Below are 19,452 nucleotides of genomic sequence, written 5' to 3' on the forward strand. Positions count from 1 at the left end.
GAGAGCCCGTTCTTTTTCCACGCGGCCTGGGGGTTGTCTGTAAACAAGCGCGACACTGTCAACCCACTCTTTTTCCCGCCGCGCGCATGTGTGTGTCGTTTTTTTTTTTGTTTGTTTGTTGCTCTTCAACCCCCACTCTACTTTTTTTTTTTTTTTTTTTGGACAACCTTGCATTGTTGAGACTAGGGAGGAGAGAGAGAGCGTGTGGGCCACCAATGGGTGATGAATTATTCCCTGTCTGAGTCCTAGCATTATCACAGGGGCTGCCACTGCCACTGGGATGACAGCAGTGACACCCCCCCCCATACTTCCCAAGAAAAGAAAAGATTTAGTGCTGACAAGTGCTACTTCCTTATAAGACACCCTCCCCACTCCGCCACCGTCCCACTGCCTCTTCATGCTGTCTTCTACTTAAGTCATGGTGGTCACCATGGATAGAGAACCTTGCCCAGATGTTCTTGTTGTCAGATGTTCTTGTAGATGTTGTTCTGTTGTCACCAAGTTCCTTTAGGGGGCTCTGGTGCTTAAGAATTTTTTTTTTTTCTGTGCAATATTTGTACCAGATTTTCACCACTTTTTTTTTTTTTTTCCTTGCAGAAAAGGTCACGTATCGCCTACAGTGACGAAGTGCGCAACGAGCTCCTGGGGGATGATGTCAGCTCCTCGGAGAACCAGGTGAGGCGCTAATCAACCCACTCGGTCACCCAACCCCAACCCCCCCCGCCCCCCCCGCCCGCCGCCTCTCTCACCCATCCATGGTGGAGATCTGAGAGCACCGCCGTTATTGTCACCAAGTCATGCAGAAGCAACACTGTTTAATGCAAAGCCGGCCGGGCCCCGGTTGGGGCAGGGGACCGGGCGTCTGGCCAAAGCGCCCGTACACACACACACACACACACGCACGCCCACATGCACGTACACATGCACGCCATACATCCCCAATTTCAATACCAAAACTCCCTACAGCTGTTCGCCACCTGGGTGCGGACTTAGCCCCCATAATAGGCCCTCCGGGGCACGCAAGGTTTAAACAATCTCTTCAAAATATAGTTTAAAAATATTGCTAAAATTGAAAAAAAAAAAATATAATCATAATAAGCCCTATTTATTTACTATTAGAAAGTATTTATTATATAGTATGGCTTAATATAGAAAATGTTATTTAAATAGCTAATGTATTAGGTATTAATATTTATCAAAATATATATTTTTTTAAATGTGTTATTATATATCTATGTTTATTTGTAGGGAAAAAAAATATTTTGTAGAATAAGCATGTTAGTAGGTGCCTGGTACTTTCTACAGTTTACAAAATAAATGCCCTCATCTAGCTTCTAAATCATAAGTATAAGTATATTTATTCTAATATATATTTTTGTACAAAGCGTTTGGTAATATGTATTAATTTTTTTTATATTGTTTTAATTTGTGGAAAAAAATATGTTTTCTTTTATTATCATAAAATGTATTTTATATAAATAGTCTCACTTCCTTTTCTTTTACAGGTTACATTGCGCAATTTCCACCATGTGTCTTTTCACTAATTATTATTATGACTGTAGCCAAAATGTTGCTTTATTGTGTGTACCAACACATGAAAAATTAATTTCAAATAAACAAAAAAACCCCAAACAAAAATACACATGAATATTCGCATTTACGACAATGTTATTGAAGTCAAATGTATGTGTTTATGAATTTTCCCTTATTAGCATTTCAATGATGACCCACGAACGCCGCGTCTTAAAACATACATATTATGGAGCCAGGATATGGCATAATTCATATGCATATTTTCCCGGCATATGCGCCAGACACAAAACTGACACTCGTTGTTTTTTTGGTTAGCTGTCACAAAATGTCACATTGGAGAGGCCTGATGCCGCCCCTCAAAAAAACGCGTCGAGGAAAAAGCCCGGAGAGAAAAAAAAAATCATCACATCATATCACACTGTAAATTCTACTCATCTTCCTACATCTTTTTATAATTTCATAAATATAAATAATACATTGAATTAAATCCCCTCACGATTGTCACTATTAATATATTTTAAATTAATGTTATTTAAAATGGTTACATTTTTACTGCTTTAATCACAGGGCCAAAATGTGTATATTTATACGTATAAATATGAAATAAATTGGACACAAAAAGAATACTCATAATTTAATACAAAAATAATAAATTTGTTGAAGAATGATAATTTATTTAATAGGAAATTAAGGGAAAAAACATAATAAAATTTGAGGTTCAATAAGAGAAACATATATTTTAATGAATAATAATAATTTGTCAGCAATATTTGTAAAATGTAAAAAATACATGCTAATTTTTAAAATAGTTTTTATAGCTTAAACAAGACATTAACATAATAATAATAATTAAAATGTCACTAATAATGATCCTGTGTTGTATTGAAGGTAAATATTTACAGAATTTTGTTTCTATAGATAAAAATAAATATAACAATAACTTTTTAAAATGTTCATGATGGACGCAAAAACTTATTTATTTAAATTTATTGAGCCGTTTTTGTATTTAAAATCTTGACTTGTGGGTTGAGTACTTCAGCATTTTCTTTCGTTCTTTTTTTCTTCTAAGGAAACGGTGCTTGGGGGGGGGGTGTCGGGGGGGTGCCTAGAGGCCAAGTCGGTCAATTGAATTCCTGACGATCTGTCAGAGGTCAGGATCATCTCATATAGGCCTCGCCGAGCAGATCATTACCAGTCACAAATCTGTTGGGTTACACGGCGAGGATTTATAGCCGAGTAAATAGGCCGGCCATCTTAAGTTCTGAAAATGGTGCCCGCGATAATGGCTAAAGGACGATTTAATGGAGTTCGCCATTTATTCGTTATCTCTATGCGGGCAGAGACTGAATTGGCACTATCGCTGTTTTTTTTTTTTTTTCTTCTAAATAATGTGCGAGGCTGCCGTTGCAGGTTTTTTTTTTTTTTTTTAAATGCACGCAAATTCTGGTACACACACACACACACTCTCACATACACACACATATGAACGGAATAGTTTCGATTTCAGTGGCAGCCACAGCAGCAGCACCAGCAGAAGGTTGGCCACAAGAGATTGCGCTGGTTTGAGCCGGCATGGACCAGATTTTCCAGGCTACAAAGGAAGCACATTACCACTTGTATCGAATTCCGTATTGGGGTAGGAGGGAAAAAAAAATCTTTTGTTTGGAGCAAAAAAAAAAAAAAAAAAAATGCTGATTATCATAACAGAAAAATTGCAGCAGTGCAATTTCGAATGTTGGCTGGCATCACAAAAACACAAGAAAAAAAAAAAAAAAAAAGCAAAACAAAAACCTGTAGGAATAATTACGATTCCACAATACCGGCTTCGGTGTTGGCCGTGCTTAAAGACTCCAAACCCAACCTCAATACATCTCAACCGGGCTTTTTTTGTGGATTTGCAATCGGTCAGGCAGAACAAATAAGCTAGGATAACTTTTGTTTGGTGGCCATTGACCATTCATTGGATCTGCTGGGTTTGCCCCCCCCCCACCTACCTCCCTGAGTGTCGTTTTAAACTTTGGCCTCTAAAATACACCCAATCTTAGTGGGGAGTTTTGCAGATTTAAAGTCTCCTTTAAGTGCGTCTTGTTAGCGCCCAAACACTTTTCCCCGACAGCTCTTTTAGGAAAACATGCAATTATACTTGTTTACCTCTCACATTACACATACACTCCATATTTTGTCATTGTGGCGTACCGGGGAGCCATTGTGCTTGTGTTCTCGTGCAGGTAGAAACAATCTATCAACAACATGCGCTTCATTAGCCTGCGACACAATCTCGAGCAAACTTTTCCACACCCTAATTAGGAATTTAATCCCTCCCCGGGACCCAAACTTACCAAAATATATCACAAAATCGAAGTACACAATAACGGAATGTTGTGTCTCTTCAAGAAACGCTAAGTTTTTACATAATGTAATCCAATTTAATAGATACAGTGTAACATTGAGGAGTAACATTGTGTAACATTGTGTGTTGTAACTGTGTAACATTACAACGTAATGTTACAACGTCAATGTAACTGTGTAACATTGAACAGACTGTAAGGATATTTTACTATTCGAAAGTCTCTCTTACATAGTAGGAAACCTTTGACACAATTGGCGACCCAATTAAGTGTAATCGAGTTAATCACATGTCTACTTTGTGATTAATCATGGTATAGAAATTTCCTCACGGTTGATTGTCATGAACAGACTGTATGGATATTTTACTATTCGAACATCCGAAAGTACACTCTCCCAGGAAACCTTTGACACAATTGGTGACCCAAAGGAATGTAATCAAATTAATCACATGTCTACTTTGTGATTAATCGTGAAGTAGGTTTTTCCTCACGGTTGGTTCTCATGAACAGACTGTGAGGATGCTTTACTATTCGAACATCAGAAAGTCTCTCTTACATAATAGAAAACCTTTGACACAATGGAATGTAATCAAATTAATCACATATCTACTTTGTGATTAATCATGAGATAGGTTGTTTCTCATGAACAGACTGTAAGGATATTTTACTATTCGAACATCAGAAAGTCTCTCTTCCATAATAGGAAATCTTTGACATAATTGGCGACCCAATTAAGTGTAATCGAGTTAATCACGTGTTTATTTTGTGATTAATCATGATATAGGTTTTTCCTCACAGTTGGTTGTCATGAACAGACTATATATTTTACTATTCAAACATCCGAAAGTATCTCTTCCATAATAGAAAACCTTTGACACAATGGAATGTAATCAAATTAATCACATATCTACTTTGTGATTAATCATGACATAGATTTTTCCTCGCGGTTGTTTCTCATGAACAGACTTTAAGGATACTTTACTATTCGAACATCAGAAAGTCTTTCTTCCATAATAGGAAATCTTTGACATAATTGGCGACCCAATTAAGTGTAATCGAGTTAATCACATGTTTACTTTGTGATTAATCATGGAATAGATTTTTCCTCACGTTGGGTCTCATGAACAGACTGTAAGGATATTTTACTATTCGAACATCAGTAAGTCTCTCTTCCATAATAGAAAACCTTTGACACAATGGAATGTAATCAAATTAATCACATATCTACTTAATGATTAATCATGACATAGATATTTCATCACAGTTGGTTCTCATGAACAGACTGTAAGGATATTTTACTATTCGAACATCCGAAAGTCACTTTTCCATAATAGTAAACCTTTAACACAATTGGCGACCCAATGGAATATATTCAAGTTAATCACATGTCTACTTTGTGATTAATCATGGTATAGATTTTTCCTCACGGTTCGGTCTCATGAACAGACTGTAAGGATATTTTACTATTCGATCATCAGAAAGTCTCTCTTCCATAATAGGAAACATTTGACACAACTGGCGACCCAATGGAATTTAATAAAATTAATCACATATCTACTTTGTGATTAATCATGATATAGGTTTATGTTATTGTAATATCAGAAAGTCACTTAATAGTCACATAATAGTAAACTTTTAACACAATTGGTGACCCAATGAAATGTAATCAAGTTAATCACATGTTTATTTTGTGATTAATCATGATTAATCACACATTGACTTTGGGCTTAATGAAGTAGACTTCATCTATCGAAGTAGTACAATTAGCTTGAATTTTGTTTTGAGGTAAAAGTTGCTGTTTGAATAAAGAAATATTAACAAATTAATATATGAAAACCATTAATGGTTAATACACATAACCATTAATACACATAAAGTCAATACAATGTTGGTTTTACGTCAGGGCAACGCATGTGTTCGACACACAGCAAGCGCTCGTATGGTAGACTCCTGGTCTGCTGCCATCATATTTGGAGCACTATCTGTCCCCATAGTGGTAACCTTGTCTATACCCCCCCACACCTTAGCAACTTCAAGAAACCGACAACACATGCTTCGGGGAAATATCTTTCCTCTGATTTCACTACACCTGCCGCAAATGTGTGCAGCCGCCAACTATCATCGATCAGAAGTGCTGTTACCTGGAGGTGGTTGTGGTTGCTTACTGATGTCCAGTGCTCTCCTGTCAGTACAACAAATGTAGCTTTGGCCTTTTTTTAGACAGTTTGTGACTTCTTGTGACAACAGTTCTTCTTCAAGGTGTTCTACATCATGGCTCATTGAGGTCTTCAGCTCTTTTTGTTGAGAAGTCCGAGCTTGGACAGGAGAATCACAGGTTAATGTTGCGTAACTGGCCAAATATACATCTAGTTTTTAATACACAAGTGTATCGAATTGAATTCTGTAAAAATGCACAAAATTCACAGTTTCATTCAAACTATGGAATGGATTGAGTAAGACCCTCAAACAATGCACAACGATGAGCCAATTCAAGAAACAATACAAGCAGTTGATGTTTGCTAAATACAAGGATGAAGAGTCTTGAACCAGTCATGATGTGCTATATATATCACTATATTGACATGTCATATCACCTTGTACTTCGGTACGTGACTTAAATTAAATTAAATTAAATTAAATTAAATTAAATTAAATTAAATTAAATTAAATTAAATTAAATTAAATTAAATTAAATTAAATTAAATTAAATTAAATTAAATTAAATTAAATTAAATTAAATTAAATTAAATTTACTATCTACTATCTACTATCTACTATCTACTATCGACCCAATATAAAAAAGTATGCGTTGTGGACATACCACTCTTGAGCTTATAGGACAAAAAATAAAAAAAATGTAAATGTAAATATCACCTTGTACTTACTATAATAATGCGAGGTGCATTATTAAAAAAAAAAAAAAAAAAAAACAAAACCTTAAACCCCCTGCGACCTTTTGTGAGGAAAAAGCGGTAGAAAATGAATGAATGAATGAATGATTAAATTAAATTAAATTAAATTAAATTAAATTAAATTAAATTAAATTAAATTAAATTAAATTAAATTAAATTAAATTAAATTAAATTAAATTAAATTAAATTAAATTAAATTACTATCAACCCAATGTAAAAAAGTATGCGTTGTGGACATACCACTCCTGAGCCTATAGGTCAAAAAATGTAAATAAAAAAAACGAAATAAAAACTTAAACTATATTAGGAAAGCAGGAAGTGAACAAATATAACAGTTACTGATTGTAAAAGTACCAGATGGAGGGGTAGGATTTAATAAGCTTTGCTTCTTCCTACTCCTTTTGGACATGTGGAACTGGGAACTGATTATGGGATGCACTCAATTGGAATCTGATGCATGTTCAAATGAAATAAAACCATTACCATAACCATTACCCTATATTTGCCATATCCGTATTTCGACATAACATAACAATAACAATCTGTATCATCCCCTGTTCCCTCGCTGTATCAATTTCTCTGACATGCTTCGTAATGCTAGCGGAGCTATCCACTTCCTCGCCTTTGTTTAATGTGACAGTGCCACGATTTGATCTTTGTTTAAAAAAACCCAAACATAAACAACAAAAAACAGTCAGCTGGAGTTTACCGTGTCGTTTCCAAATGTTCCACGTGCAAACAGAAAAATCGTCAAGGTTAATCCCGTATCTTCTCCCTGGTAATCTTCTCTATTGCTTTTTTTTTTCACTGTCTCTTCTCTGCTCTCTCCACTCTTTTTTTCTCTTCTCTTTTTGCTCTCGTGATGCAGTTGATAAAGTTACGCGAAGAGGTAAGTGCTTCTCTGCTTTAACTATTTGAAATTGCTTTTCCCCTCGCTGAAATTCCCATTTGCCCTCCTCGCCTCTTCTGCAGAAAATTAACATCAGCTCATTTAGAGACTTTTTTTTTTTTTTGCCCGATTGAAGTGCTTAAAGGCCAAGTCAAAGATAATGAATCCACTAAAGGCCACTAGTCTCTAGTTTCCATCCTTCTCTTGAATATAAGGCAGCCCATTTGTTTAAATAGGGAAAGTAAGTTTGTTTGGGAGTGATTGGATCCAACATAGTCCAGAACCTTTTCAGGTTTTCAGTGGGATCGAAAAGGGTGTCAAGTATTCCTTCCATCCTCAGTCGAGGACAGCAGGCACCCTTACCACTGTAAAGTCTGGACTGGGTACTACTTCCCTTATCTTGGGTGTCAAATGGTTTGTCAGAACCTCTTTGAGGCCTACCGAAAGTCGTTCTACATGGCCTCACCGATTTTTTTTTTTTTGCCTCAATCACCGCCAAAGCCCAATACCGCTATATCAGGAGTCCCATAAGCCACCCGTGCTCAATGGGACTCCCTCTGCAGCCCCGAACTATGGTGTCCACCATTGTGTTCGGGGACTGACTGGCATCGACCACCTTGCTGCCTCAGCAATGCAGGCACAGAATATGGCCCATTCAGGTGTGCGCGCTAACCACTCGACCGCCGTGCCGCCTGACATCATATATATACTGTACATAAAACTATACAATGTTGTTGGAGGCTTTATAGTCAAAATAAGTTTGCCCCATTACATGCGCCGTCATGCTAACTGTTATTTTCTCTTTAGAACGCACAGAAAAGGATTGTGGATGATAGGCAAAAATTATTTAAACTGTATTTATAGTTCATTTAAAATAGTTTTATACTTGGGAATTCTTAATTTAGAACACAAACACATAACATTTGCGTAAGTATGGATTTTCTTTACAAATAATTGACCCTAGTCAACCACAAAACTGCAATCATTTATTAATTTTTTTAAAAACTGCGAGTGAGGTGGGGTTTGTACCTGTTGCAGGTAGTCGAGTCAGCATCTTTTTGAAGTGGACCTTCGAAAATTTTAGCTAGATCAGGGGGTCTCAAACTCAATTTACCTGGGGGCCACTGGAGCTAGGGTCTGGGCCGCATCAGGTTAAAAAAAACGCAATTATTAAAAACAGAAAAATATACAAACTATCTTAAAATATCTTAATTTTTATTAATATATATTAATTTTTATTTTTCTGCACAAAATAAGATGAAAAATGAATAAACAAATCAAGAATAAAAAAAATCAATCAGTAATAAATAAATATAATAATAATAATAATAAAACGGCAAATAATAAAAACTTAAGAAACCACATATAATTGGTGGGCATTATTAGAGCCCTGTAGACATGACAAAACACGACTATAGTCACATTTATACTCTTTTTATTTACAACATATTGCGCAACTGCAGGGTCTTGAGACACATGCTAACTCGCAAACTAGAGAGCTAGCGACCTAAACGGTAGCCTTCAAGTTATTTCCTTTCAACTTAAATAGCCAAAAACTTACCACTTCCACACGGATAGGGAGGATAACTATTAACAGTTATTTAACCTTTTAACATGAACATGAATCAAACGTAATAATTTTTTCTGGGTACATGATACCATACAGCATCCAAAATAGCCAAAAACTTACCACTTCCACACGGATAGGGAGGATAACTATTAACAGTTATTTAACCTTTAACATGAACATGAATCAAACGTAATAATTTTTTCTGGGTACATGATACCATACAGCATCCATATCAAACTTGCGCGGGCCGCACTAACATTAAACTTTCATATCAAGGCGGGGGCCTCAAACTAGTGTCCTGCGCGCCACATTTGGCCCGCGGGCCGCGTGTTTGAGACCCCTGAGCTAGATCGTTTGGACAGCCGACTCTGCCCCGCCTCATATATTTCGGCCGACATCCCTAGTTAAACAGTTAAATGTTCCACCAAGTGCGATGAGCCGCCTTCCTGCTGCCTCTCTTGAGTTGCGCTCCGTTTCAAAGCCATCCATAATTTAAAGCAGCCAACCCAACAGGCCCAGATGCCATGTTATCATGTTTTTTCTGCCTTTTTATTTAGTTGTACTTTACTTTTCCCTGTCTTCCTCCCACACTTTTTGTTCATTTCCTTCTCGCCTTAGGGGTCAGGAGACATCTTGCGTTACCTCACCTGTCGACTCCTCTTTTTGAATGGCTCCATTCACATAATCGGGCTTGATTCAGTGCCCCCTTTCTGCCTTTTTTCCGCAGCAGTTTTCTAGCCTCCATTTTTTTTTTTGATTTGAATCAAAGGCTGGCACAGCTTATACACACTTAAGCCCTTTGCTTTTTAAAAAAGAAGAAAAAAACTATACTTTTTTTTTTCCTTCTCTTCAGCTGCAAAACATGTTTAAATATTTAGCAGCCATATTCACAGCTGTTTGACACTTGTAATTCCTCGTCTTACAAGTCCCAAACAAACGGCACGGAAGATCACACAGTCAGTCTGAATCACAGCTGTCATCATTATTCACCTTGCCCCCCCCTCCCCCCTCACAACTCCTCCTGTATTGAAATAATAAGGAAATCATCTGAACTTTTGAAAATGGTGATCGTAAGCGCCCATGTTTGATATCGGCGAGAGAAGGCAGGAGAAAAGCAGAGGGAGAGATTTTTCCTCTTTTGAGCGCCGGCTGCATTGTTCTGGGGCTCCCAGTTAATAAATTACAACCGAGGAGTGCTTCTTCATGCTAAAAAGAGAGCACAAAAAAAAAACAAAAAAAAAAAAACACCAGCTTCCGCTGCTCCTCAGAAGAATCTTTGTTGAAAAATGTAGGTGTCACATGAAAGACAGAAGGAGGCGCACTCCCAGTCAGGCAATATTTATCTTATAATGCAAGGCTTGACAATAACGATGTACCGATGGCCCGGGGCAACTTAAAACAAAATTCGGGCAAGTAAATCCAGTCAGTGTTGGTAAAACACGGACTGCGTAATTCCGATGGTAATTTGCAAACCAATTCTCGCAAATCTTGAAATGGTAATGGTTTTATTTCATTTGAACATGCATCAGATTACAATTGAGTACATCCCATAATCAGTTCCCAGTTCCACATGTCCAAATGGAGTAGGAAGAAGCAAAGCTTATTAAATCCTACCCCTCCATTTGGTACTTTTACAATCAGTAACTGTTATATTTGTTCACTTCCTGCTTTCATAATATAGTTTAAGTTTTTTTTTTTGTTTTTTTTAATTACATTTTTTTTAATTGTTAATTTTTTTGTCCTGCCCTTATAATAATAATAATAACAATAAATAATAATAAGACACTTTGAAACACATAAAAAAAAAAAATGGCGATAAAGCGAGGGAATGAGGTTCAAACCGCGATGTAGCAAAGGTCGGCTAATTTAAAATTGACCCTTCCATCTGGTACTTTTACAATCAGTAACTGTTACATTTGTTCACTTCCTGCTTTCCTAATATAGTTTGTTGTTTTTTTTATTTACTTTTTTTTTATTTTAAAATCTTTTGTCCTGTAGGCTCAGGAGTGGTATGTCCGCAATAATAACAATAACAATAAATAATAATTTAATTTAATTTAATTTAATTTAATTTAATTTAATTTAATTTAATTTAATTTAATTTAATTTAATTTAATTTAATTTAATTTAATTTAATTTAATTTAATTTAATTTAATTTAATTTAATATTTGTCACATTTAAATATGTCACTGTGTGCTTCACAACCGCATGGGGTCAGCTCGGAGATTGGGACCTCGGAGTGCAGCAGGAAGTGGAAGACACTTTGAAACACATTAAAAAAAAACAAACAAACAGCGACAAAGCGAGGGAATGAGGTTCAAACCGCGGTGTAGCAAATCGGCTAATTTAAAATTGACTTTTACAATCAGTAACTGTTACATTTGTTCACTTCCTGCTTTCCTAATATAGTTAAATTTTTTTTTGTTGTTTTTTTTTTAATTTAATTTTTTTTTATTTTAAAATCTTTTGTCCTGTAATTTAATTTAATTTAATTTAATTTAATTTAATTTAATTTAATTTAATTTAATTTAATTTAATTTAATTTAATTTAATTTAATTTAATTTAATTTAATTTAAAATTGACAATATTTGACTTGTTATTTGATATGGAGTGGTTTTGTTAGCGGGATGTATTTCGATGCCTTGCTTTAAGTGTAATAGTTTTCTGATTACACATGCTCCTTTTCATGGACGTCCACGGCTCCATCCCCGCGTCTGTGTTCCTGGCAGGAGTGTGTGTCATTAGGACCATCACAGCGTGTCATTATTGCATTCTTCCCCGCTGAACTCTCACCCCTTCCCCTTCGGGTTCTTTCACCATCTAACTCGGGGCGCTATTATTCTAATGATGGCGCCCACGGAACACTGCCACGACTGTACCCACCCCTCTGCAACATACCCGCCCACCCCCCGGCCCTAAAAAGAAGACAGAACGAAGGAAAGAAGCATGCGAGAAAGAGAGAAAGCGAGAGAGATTCTGGAAGGGAAAGCTTTGAAGTGGCTTCCCATAGCAGCGGATCTGCCGGCCGTCTCTCTCTCTCTCCCCGAGACGTGTCACCTTTGCCAAGAGGGAATAGAAAAATCACGTTTCGAATGGTAATGATAACATACTAATCACTTGGGCTCTTTTGAAGAAGCCGAAGAAGAAGAAGAAGGGGAGGGGGGGCACGCTGCTCTGTCAGTATCCCAGGCTGCCGCCTCGCCTGCGTGCAATGCAGCCACGGTCGAGGTGTGTTGGCTTAAACGTCGCACGTCGCTATGCCTCCCTCTCCGCCTCGCCGCATCCGTAGAGGCTCATTATAGCCCAAAGTCAGGGCTGGCGCCAAACCCTTGCTGGTACCGCTACCACTTCTGCACTCCTCCACTACCTCCCACTTCTATGTTTTTTTTTTAAACAAAAACACCTCCCTTCTAGCTTCTGTTACACTTGAAAATCTGTGTATCTGACCTGTAACAGTTGATATGACACTTGCCTTTTATACATAACCCGGCGAAGCGAATACAACAAGCGAATGTGCGTGCTTTCACACAGCAAAGCCACATGACGCAATCTGATAATTTGATGCATAATAACAAACAAATCACGTAAAATACTCATCGGACAATGACAATCGTGTCCAAGGGAGTGTTCCTGTCCCGGCATTGTAGACTACCCTTACACACAGTTGTTATACAGTAAACCTCGGATATATCGGACTCGGATATACAGTAAAGTCTTGTTATATCGATATTCTTGGGAGTCGGAAAAAATATCGATATAACCGGACTATCCATATATCCGATCCTGCGCCGAACTGCATTAAAAGTGGGCGGATCTTTGATATGGCATGTAATTTTCTCCTTGAGTTCATGGATTGCGTATCTAGCATGCTTTTGTACTACGATAAATTTTGTACTACAGTAAATAAAAATAAACTTACGCTGTAGTGATTACCGGTTACCGGGACATAATTCATCCCGGAACTACCGATAGGGAAGGTGTTGCCACCCGGAGGGGTAGGCGCGAGGGACGGGTGTTTTCCGCTGTGTGTGCTGCACTCTGGTGGTGGAAGTGTGAAAAATAAAGTTGACTGGAAGCAGCCGTTCGCCGTGTTCTTTTTTGGTATTGAAATCCTTAAGCAAAGATTGATTTAAGCTGCTTTTGTATCGATATAAGCAGACCAAATTGGCTGGCGGGAGATGAAAAGGGCATCCTAGTAACCGGATTATCATAATAACCGTGTATCGTACTAACGGAGCTAATTATATCATAAAAGACTAGAAATTTGCCGGGAAATGAAAATAGTATCGTAATAAGTAGTAATTCGTTTTAACCAATATCGATATAACGAGACTTTACTGTATCGGAAATTTGCTCACAACGGACAAAAATAAAAAAGAACCGATTTTTCTGTAATGCATTTCCAATAAAAATTCATTGCATATATCAGATTTTTTATAACGGATTTCGCCTATTTCGGACAAAATCTCCAGTCCCGTTCCAATTTCCCTCGCATATATCGGATGGCCGCATCGTGTCTTTCTCCTGGCTCCAGATTTAGGACAAATATAAAAGTGAGTGACGTTAATAATACTAGCACAGAATGAATGAGATCTTAACGTCACTATTGGAAATAACGTAGGCCTGACGGGCGTAACAGGGCCTAGCTTAATTAACGATTTGTTATGCTCAGAGTCCAATAAAGTTAAATTCTCATTACCTTAAGTCTCTTTTCATTGCCCAGTCCAGGTACATTGGAAACATAGTCAAGGAAGTGCCTTTTTATAACGGATATAAATCCGATATATGCGTAAAACGGACATTTTCCGGTATACGCATATAACGGATTTCGCTTAAATCGGACAAAACCAAGGGTCATGGGACGTGCTGGAGCCTATCCCAGCTGTCTTCGGGCGAGAGGCGGTGTCAGGTGTGTACTTTCACACAGCATTCAAATATTTTTATGCATGACGACAAATCAGGTCTATAAAATACTTGTCAAACAGCAACATTTGCTTCCAACACAACAGGGTGAGAAAAAGGAGACCCTCTGTCCCGGCATTGTGGAATAGCTTTGCACACAGGTGTCATACCGCCTCTGTTACAGCTCGGGATCATGCCTTTTTTACCAAAAAAAACACCTCTCTTTGTGCCTCTTTTATACTGAGATCCTTTAAAAATACCTTTAACAGTAGATCCTACATTTATCCGCTTGTGTGTACTTTCACACAGCAATACGGCATACAGATAATTCCATGCGTGAAGGTGAATAAGACGTATGGATAGCGGCAATTTTTTCCAACATAACAGGGCACTGTCGACTACGCTGCACAGGGTGAGAGTGCCACTGTCGGTGCACTGCAGACAACCCTTGCTCAAAGGCTTTGTCCCACCTCTGTTACTGCTGGGGGAAAAAAAATCACCGAAAGTACCTTTTTCTTAAATTTTTTTTACCGCCTGTTGCACAAGCATATCTAGTCAGTGAAAGGATCTTTTTCTTTGGATTTTTTGGGGCTTGAACAATGAACAGTGAGAAGCGGAGCACCCTTTCACACAGGCGTCATCCCGCCCGTGTCCAAAAAAATGCCATTCCGTGTCAGTGCCGCTGATCCAGAAGTGGGACGTTTTTTTTTCTCCTTCCGTGTTTACCGTTCATCCCCTGCTTTTTTTTTACCCCCCATCTTGCCCCCCCCCCTGCCCTCCGCCTTCTAAGCATCTCAAACGCATCTCCGCTATTTTAAATGACATCCGTCAATGGCGCCACAAAGATGGAAGGCGAGGGAAAGGAAGGAAGGAAGCTCTTTTTCTTCCCCATGCCTCATATTGTCAAACTTTGAAAAGTGTGTCGACGTCCTTCTTCCTTTTTTTTTAATTTATTTCTTCTTGAGTGATTAGCTGCTACATATTTTGACAGCTCAACAAAATCTCTCCATTTTTACTTCCTCCCCCTTGTCCCCTCCACTCATGTGGTGGGCATCAGCCCTTGTCAGAAAGGCACTTGTCATTTAATATGACGTTGTTGCTTTTTTGTGACTGTTGAAGTGAGTCTCATAAGAGTTTGCATATCAGAAAGACCATCAGAACATTTACGCAAACATGCTAGGTTGTTTTTTTTTTTGATCTGATCGAATGAAGCCGATACGACATTTTATAAGACGACACTCCATATAAGAACACTGCTTTTTTTTTTTTAATAATCAAAGATAATAACTTGTAGACCAGCTCCACAGTTGATCGTCATTATCTAAAAAAATAATAATCATCATCACTCCTCCTGTTTGCTAACTCACCCAACCCCAGAGGCACTTTGTATCACATATGTATGTTTGTGAGTGACAGGAAGAAAAACTTTGGCTTACTTTGGGAGAAGTCGTTCACTCACTATTTTTTTCAGAAATTGATTAATTAGTTAATTAATGATCGTGCTTTCGTGATAGACAATGGTCTGTTATTAGTCAAAGAATGTTGAAATATAAGTCATATGTAGTTTTCTGGCGGCATTAATGACATTAATGGGACTGTAGTTTACATTACATTACCTAAACATAGCACGAAGTCAGTCATGCTATGTACTCCATCTCGTGTGGAAGTGGTTAGTTTTTACCCGAGATGGTGGCTGTCTCCGGTCCCTGCAACAACTCTAGGGGTGTTATTTTATGTCTGCAGGTCTCTAATAATGTTACCTGTGTTTAGAATGTCTAAAACTAAACTACAAAAATCGTAATTTTTTTTAAGATTGAATCCTACATCACAGAAATTTATTTAAGTCGGGTATGGAAACCAATTAACCGCTATAAACGAGGGACAACTGATCAGCGGAACCTTGGTTAGTGTCGTCAATCCATTCCGGATGGTCAGACTCTAACCAAAACGTACGCTAACCAAGTCATTTCCTTTTAAGTAACAAATAATGCAATAAATTCTTTGAGTTGAATTTTTCCCATGATTGTACCTAGTAGTAGCCGCCCCTCTAGAAAGTGAAAGTTCCGTTTGTGTGAGTGCGATAACGATGCATCTATTGTGTCTGTCAGCATTTTTTTTATCAGTTGTATGTAAGTGTTGTGCACTGTGAGTCAAGAAGGTCTTCTATGAGGCTAGATTGACAATACACTGAGGCTGAGTCTATAGGTTTGCTGTATTGTATGCTATTTTTGTAAACCAAGACTACGCTAACCAGGGGCGTACTCTAACCAAGTTTCCACCATACTTTTTTTTTTTTTTTTTTTCAAATGTCCCTACCAAAAACTCCATCCCTGAAGAATAAAAAAAAAAAACCCTACAACCAATGTGTCCAATTTCCATGAAATCCGACATGCACCATAGTGTAGCCATTTCCAGTTTCTATTTCCCTTCACCTCCAGTGCAAAGTCTGTTCAAAATGGAATCAAAAAAGCGCCTACTTTTTATTACATTTTTGTTCGTTGCCCAAGATGAGGCGCTGTCACCCCTCAAATTTTCATCCCCGACATGCACGCGCTTGATATTCCATCAGCATATAACACATTGTCATCCATGAAGGTTATTGCCAACCTTGGCGGTGTTATTGTTGTCTCTGCGGACACGCTCGGTCTCGGCGTATGTATGCGTTTGTGTTTAGGTGATGCGTTTGTTTGAAATGCGTCCCAGTGCTCTCAATCAATTTTTTTTTTTTTTTTCTCAGACGTCCTCTAGTTTTTTTTTCTCTTGTCTATTTGTTGCAGAGAGCGCATCTGTTGGATAACACAGAAAGGCTGGAAAGGTCATCTCGGCGACTGGAGGCCGGCTACCAAATAGCAGTAGAAACGGGTAGGTAGTCTTTGTTTTTTTTTTTTTTGTTTTTTTTTTTACTCTGATTGGGGCGGGCTGGGAGGTGTATTTGGAGATAGTGTGCGTGGATGAGTGAGCGACAGCAAATTGGCTCGCTCATATGTGAGGTGGGTGGAAATGTGTGTTGGTGGGTGGGATATGGGGTGTGTGTGTGTGTGGGGGGGGGTTCGGATAGAGGAGTTAAAAAAAAAAAATGGTTTCTTGACGCCTGGTGACATTTTCGGGAGCACATCAAAAGGTGAGGCAGGCTGGGAGAGAGAAAGAAGCGTACAGGCGATAGATCGAGCCGTCGCTGCCGAAGAAAATTCATGCATCTCTACGCCATTGTTTTATTTTTATTTTTTTTCTACGTAAACAGACAAGAGTCCTACAAAAATAAACAATGCTCAAGTTCTTAATTCAGCAGGAAGGGGAAAAAATACATCAAAAATAAAGCATCCTTCTTATTAATAAGGTTGTTTTTTTTATTATAAGACACTCATTTGGAGCTTAAATAGATTTAACCAGTTATTTTTTTTTTTTTATCCTCGCTTCCTCGGCAGTCAGCACATTCCGTATTCGTATTCCTCGGAGATGTATCAAAGCTCTTGTTCTTGGAGTATCAACTGTGGCTTTTCCCCCGTTGTAGTTTGGAGAAAGTTTGTCAATTTACACTATAAATGGCGTGTGCGCGCAACACTGACGGATTTAATAATTCAAGTCAAGGAAGGTTCGAACGCAGACCAGATCCTTTTTTTTGATGTTCCCTGAAACCGTAGCTCGTCACAAATTCTTAAATATGAATCTTTCCCTAACAAATTCAGATTGAAAAAAAAAAAATCTTCCAGTAGAATGGTGTTGAAAAGTGGTAGCTGCCTCGCATGCCTGTTTTTTTTTTTTTTTTTTTTTTTTATCTCCAGCCGTCATCAACCACACGACCCCCGACCTCTATGTCACCTCCGCCTGACCCGTCTCAGAACAATGCCCTCCGTTTATCCCGTACACTTGGCTTGGTCCATGCCGACCGACCTGCAGGGTGCGTTTGTGTGGCGGGACCCTCCCCACCCCCACCACCACCATCACCCTCACCCTCGCGTGTTTAATCCGTGACCCCTCGCTTTACCCCGCTGTCGATACCGGCCTCCGCTCAGTTGCACAACCTGAAATGATGCCACGCACGTGGGTCAAACATGGCAGCCGCACAAAAGAAGTTAGAATCACGCACTGGGAATATGCAACTTGACACTTGGATATAAATGCTAAGATTTGTAAAGCTGAAAAGAGTTTTTTATGCAGGAAAAAAAAAAAAAATAAATTCTATCCGCATGAAAAAATATATTTGCTTGCTGTGGAGCGACAGGCGATGCTCAACATGCACAAGAATAATATCAAATACAAATATAAATCTTTTTATTTGGAACATTTTAGCCAATCATAAAGAAAGTCATTCAGGAAAAAAAGCTCAATGATGAGTCAAGGAAAAGGGACCATGTTGGTTGAGAGCAAAACCATACCATATGTGTTAAGAGCTAATTAAAACGATAAAATGTACGAAAAAAATAAGCAAAAATCAACATATGTTTGCTAAAAAATTTTGGAAATTTGAACACTACCTGTCAAAAATATGCTAAAGCAACAGGTGGTGCTACAACTTTCAAAATTTTAGCTATTTAAGACAATCCGAAGTCGGAAGAAAGTCATTCAGGGAAAAGGCAAAGTAACGACAATGGGGAGTCAACAAAAAAGAACGTGGATAACGCAGATTCATGCCATGCATTGTGAGTTAAACGTAACAAATTCGTAAACAAAAAAAATGGATTAACAAGTAGCTCGACAACCTTGAAAAATGTAGCCATTTTAGCCAAACAATCAAAAGCCGGTAGAACGTTATCGAAAAAAGGAACAACGATGACGATTCAATCCAAAACACCAAACGGATGTTAAATGTCTAATAATTCTAATAAAACCATAGTTAACCGCAAAACAGCGTTTTTATTGTTACGATTTATTTTTTCTGACTTATAAATATTCTTACAATGTTGTATTATCGTGTTAAACTATGCCAATGTTTCCGATAATGACGTTATGACGTTCCGATAACAAAGTTAGCGCTGAAATAAATTTGGAATGTTTCTGAATGTTCGGTTTCAGAGTTTTTTTTCGTATTTCCTTGTACGGACGCTGCACTTTTTGTTAAAGATTTCCCCGTATTGGAACGGAGCTAACGTTAATGTATTCCAGGAAATATTCCGGTTTGAACTTTTCCAATGAGGCAAACATCAGGCACAAACTTTTCCAACGTTACATGTTGAAGAGTCGGAAGCGCAAGCTGTAAGTAACTATTTAATTTATCAATGTCCTAACTGTGTTTATCTTAGTGATTCTCTGTGTAGCAATATAGAGTGTGCATACACAGGAGTTGCTAATAGCCTTT

At 37.9% G+C, this 19,452-nt stretch overlaps 1 protein-coding gene across 4 annotated transcripts in view; it reads left to right on the plus strand.

Moving 5' to 3' along the window:
- vti1a (vesicle transport through interaction with t-SNAREs 1A) overlaps positions 1-19,452 on the plus strand; it is a 145,806-nt gene that overhangs the window by 23,554 nt on the left and 102,800 nt on the right. For 2 of the 4 annotated variants that reach the window (XM_058062703.2, XM_058062700.2), the window contains exons 4-6: positions 598-675; positions 7,662-7,682; positions 16,934-17,018. In XM_058062703.2, coding sequence (XP_057918686.2) covers positions 598-675; positions 7,662-7,682; positions 16,934-17,018 — 184 coding nt within the window. The remainder of the gene's footprint in view (positions 1-597; positions 676-7,661; positions 7,683-16,933; positions 17,019-19,452) is intronic. The other 2 variants (XM_058062704.2, XM_058062702.2) reach the window with 1 other exon arrangement.

The sequence above is a fragment of the Doryrhamphus excisus genome, unplaced genomic scaffold (assembly GCF_037039965.1).
Source record: "Doryrhamphus excisus strain RoL-2023G ecotype Guam unplaced genomic scaffold, RoL_Dexc_Guam_v1.1 HiC_scaffold_24, whole genome shotgun sequence".
In the NCBI taxonomy this organism is placed as follows: domain Eukaryota; kingdom Metazoa; phylum Chordata; class Actinopteri; order Syngnathiformes; family Syngnathidae; genus Doryrhamphus; species Doryrhamphus excisus.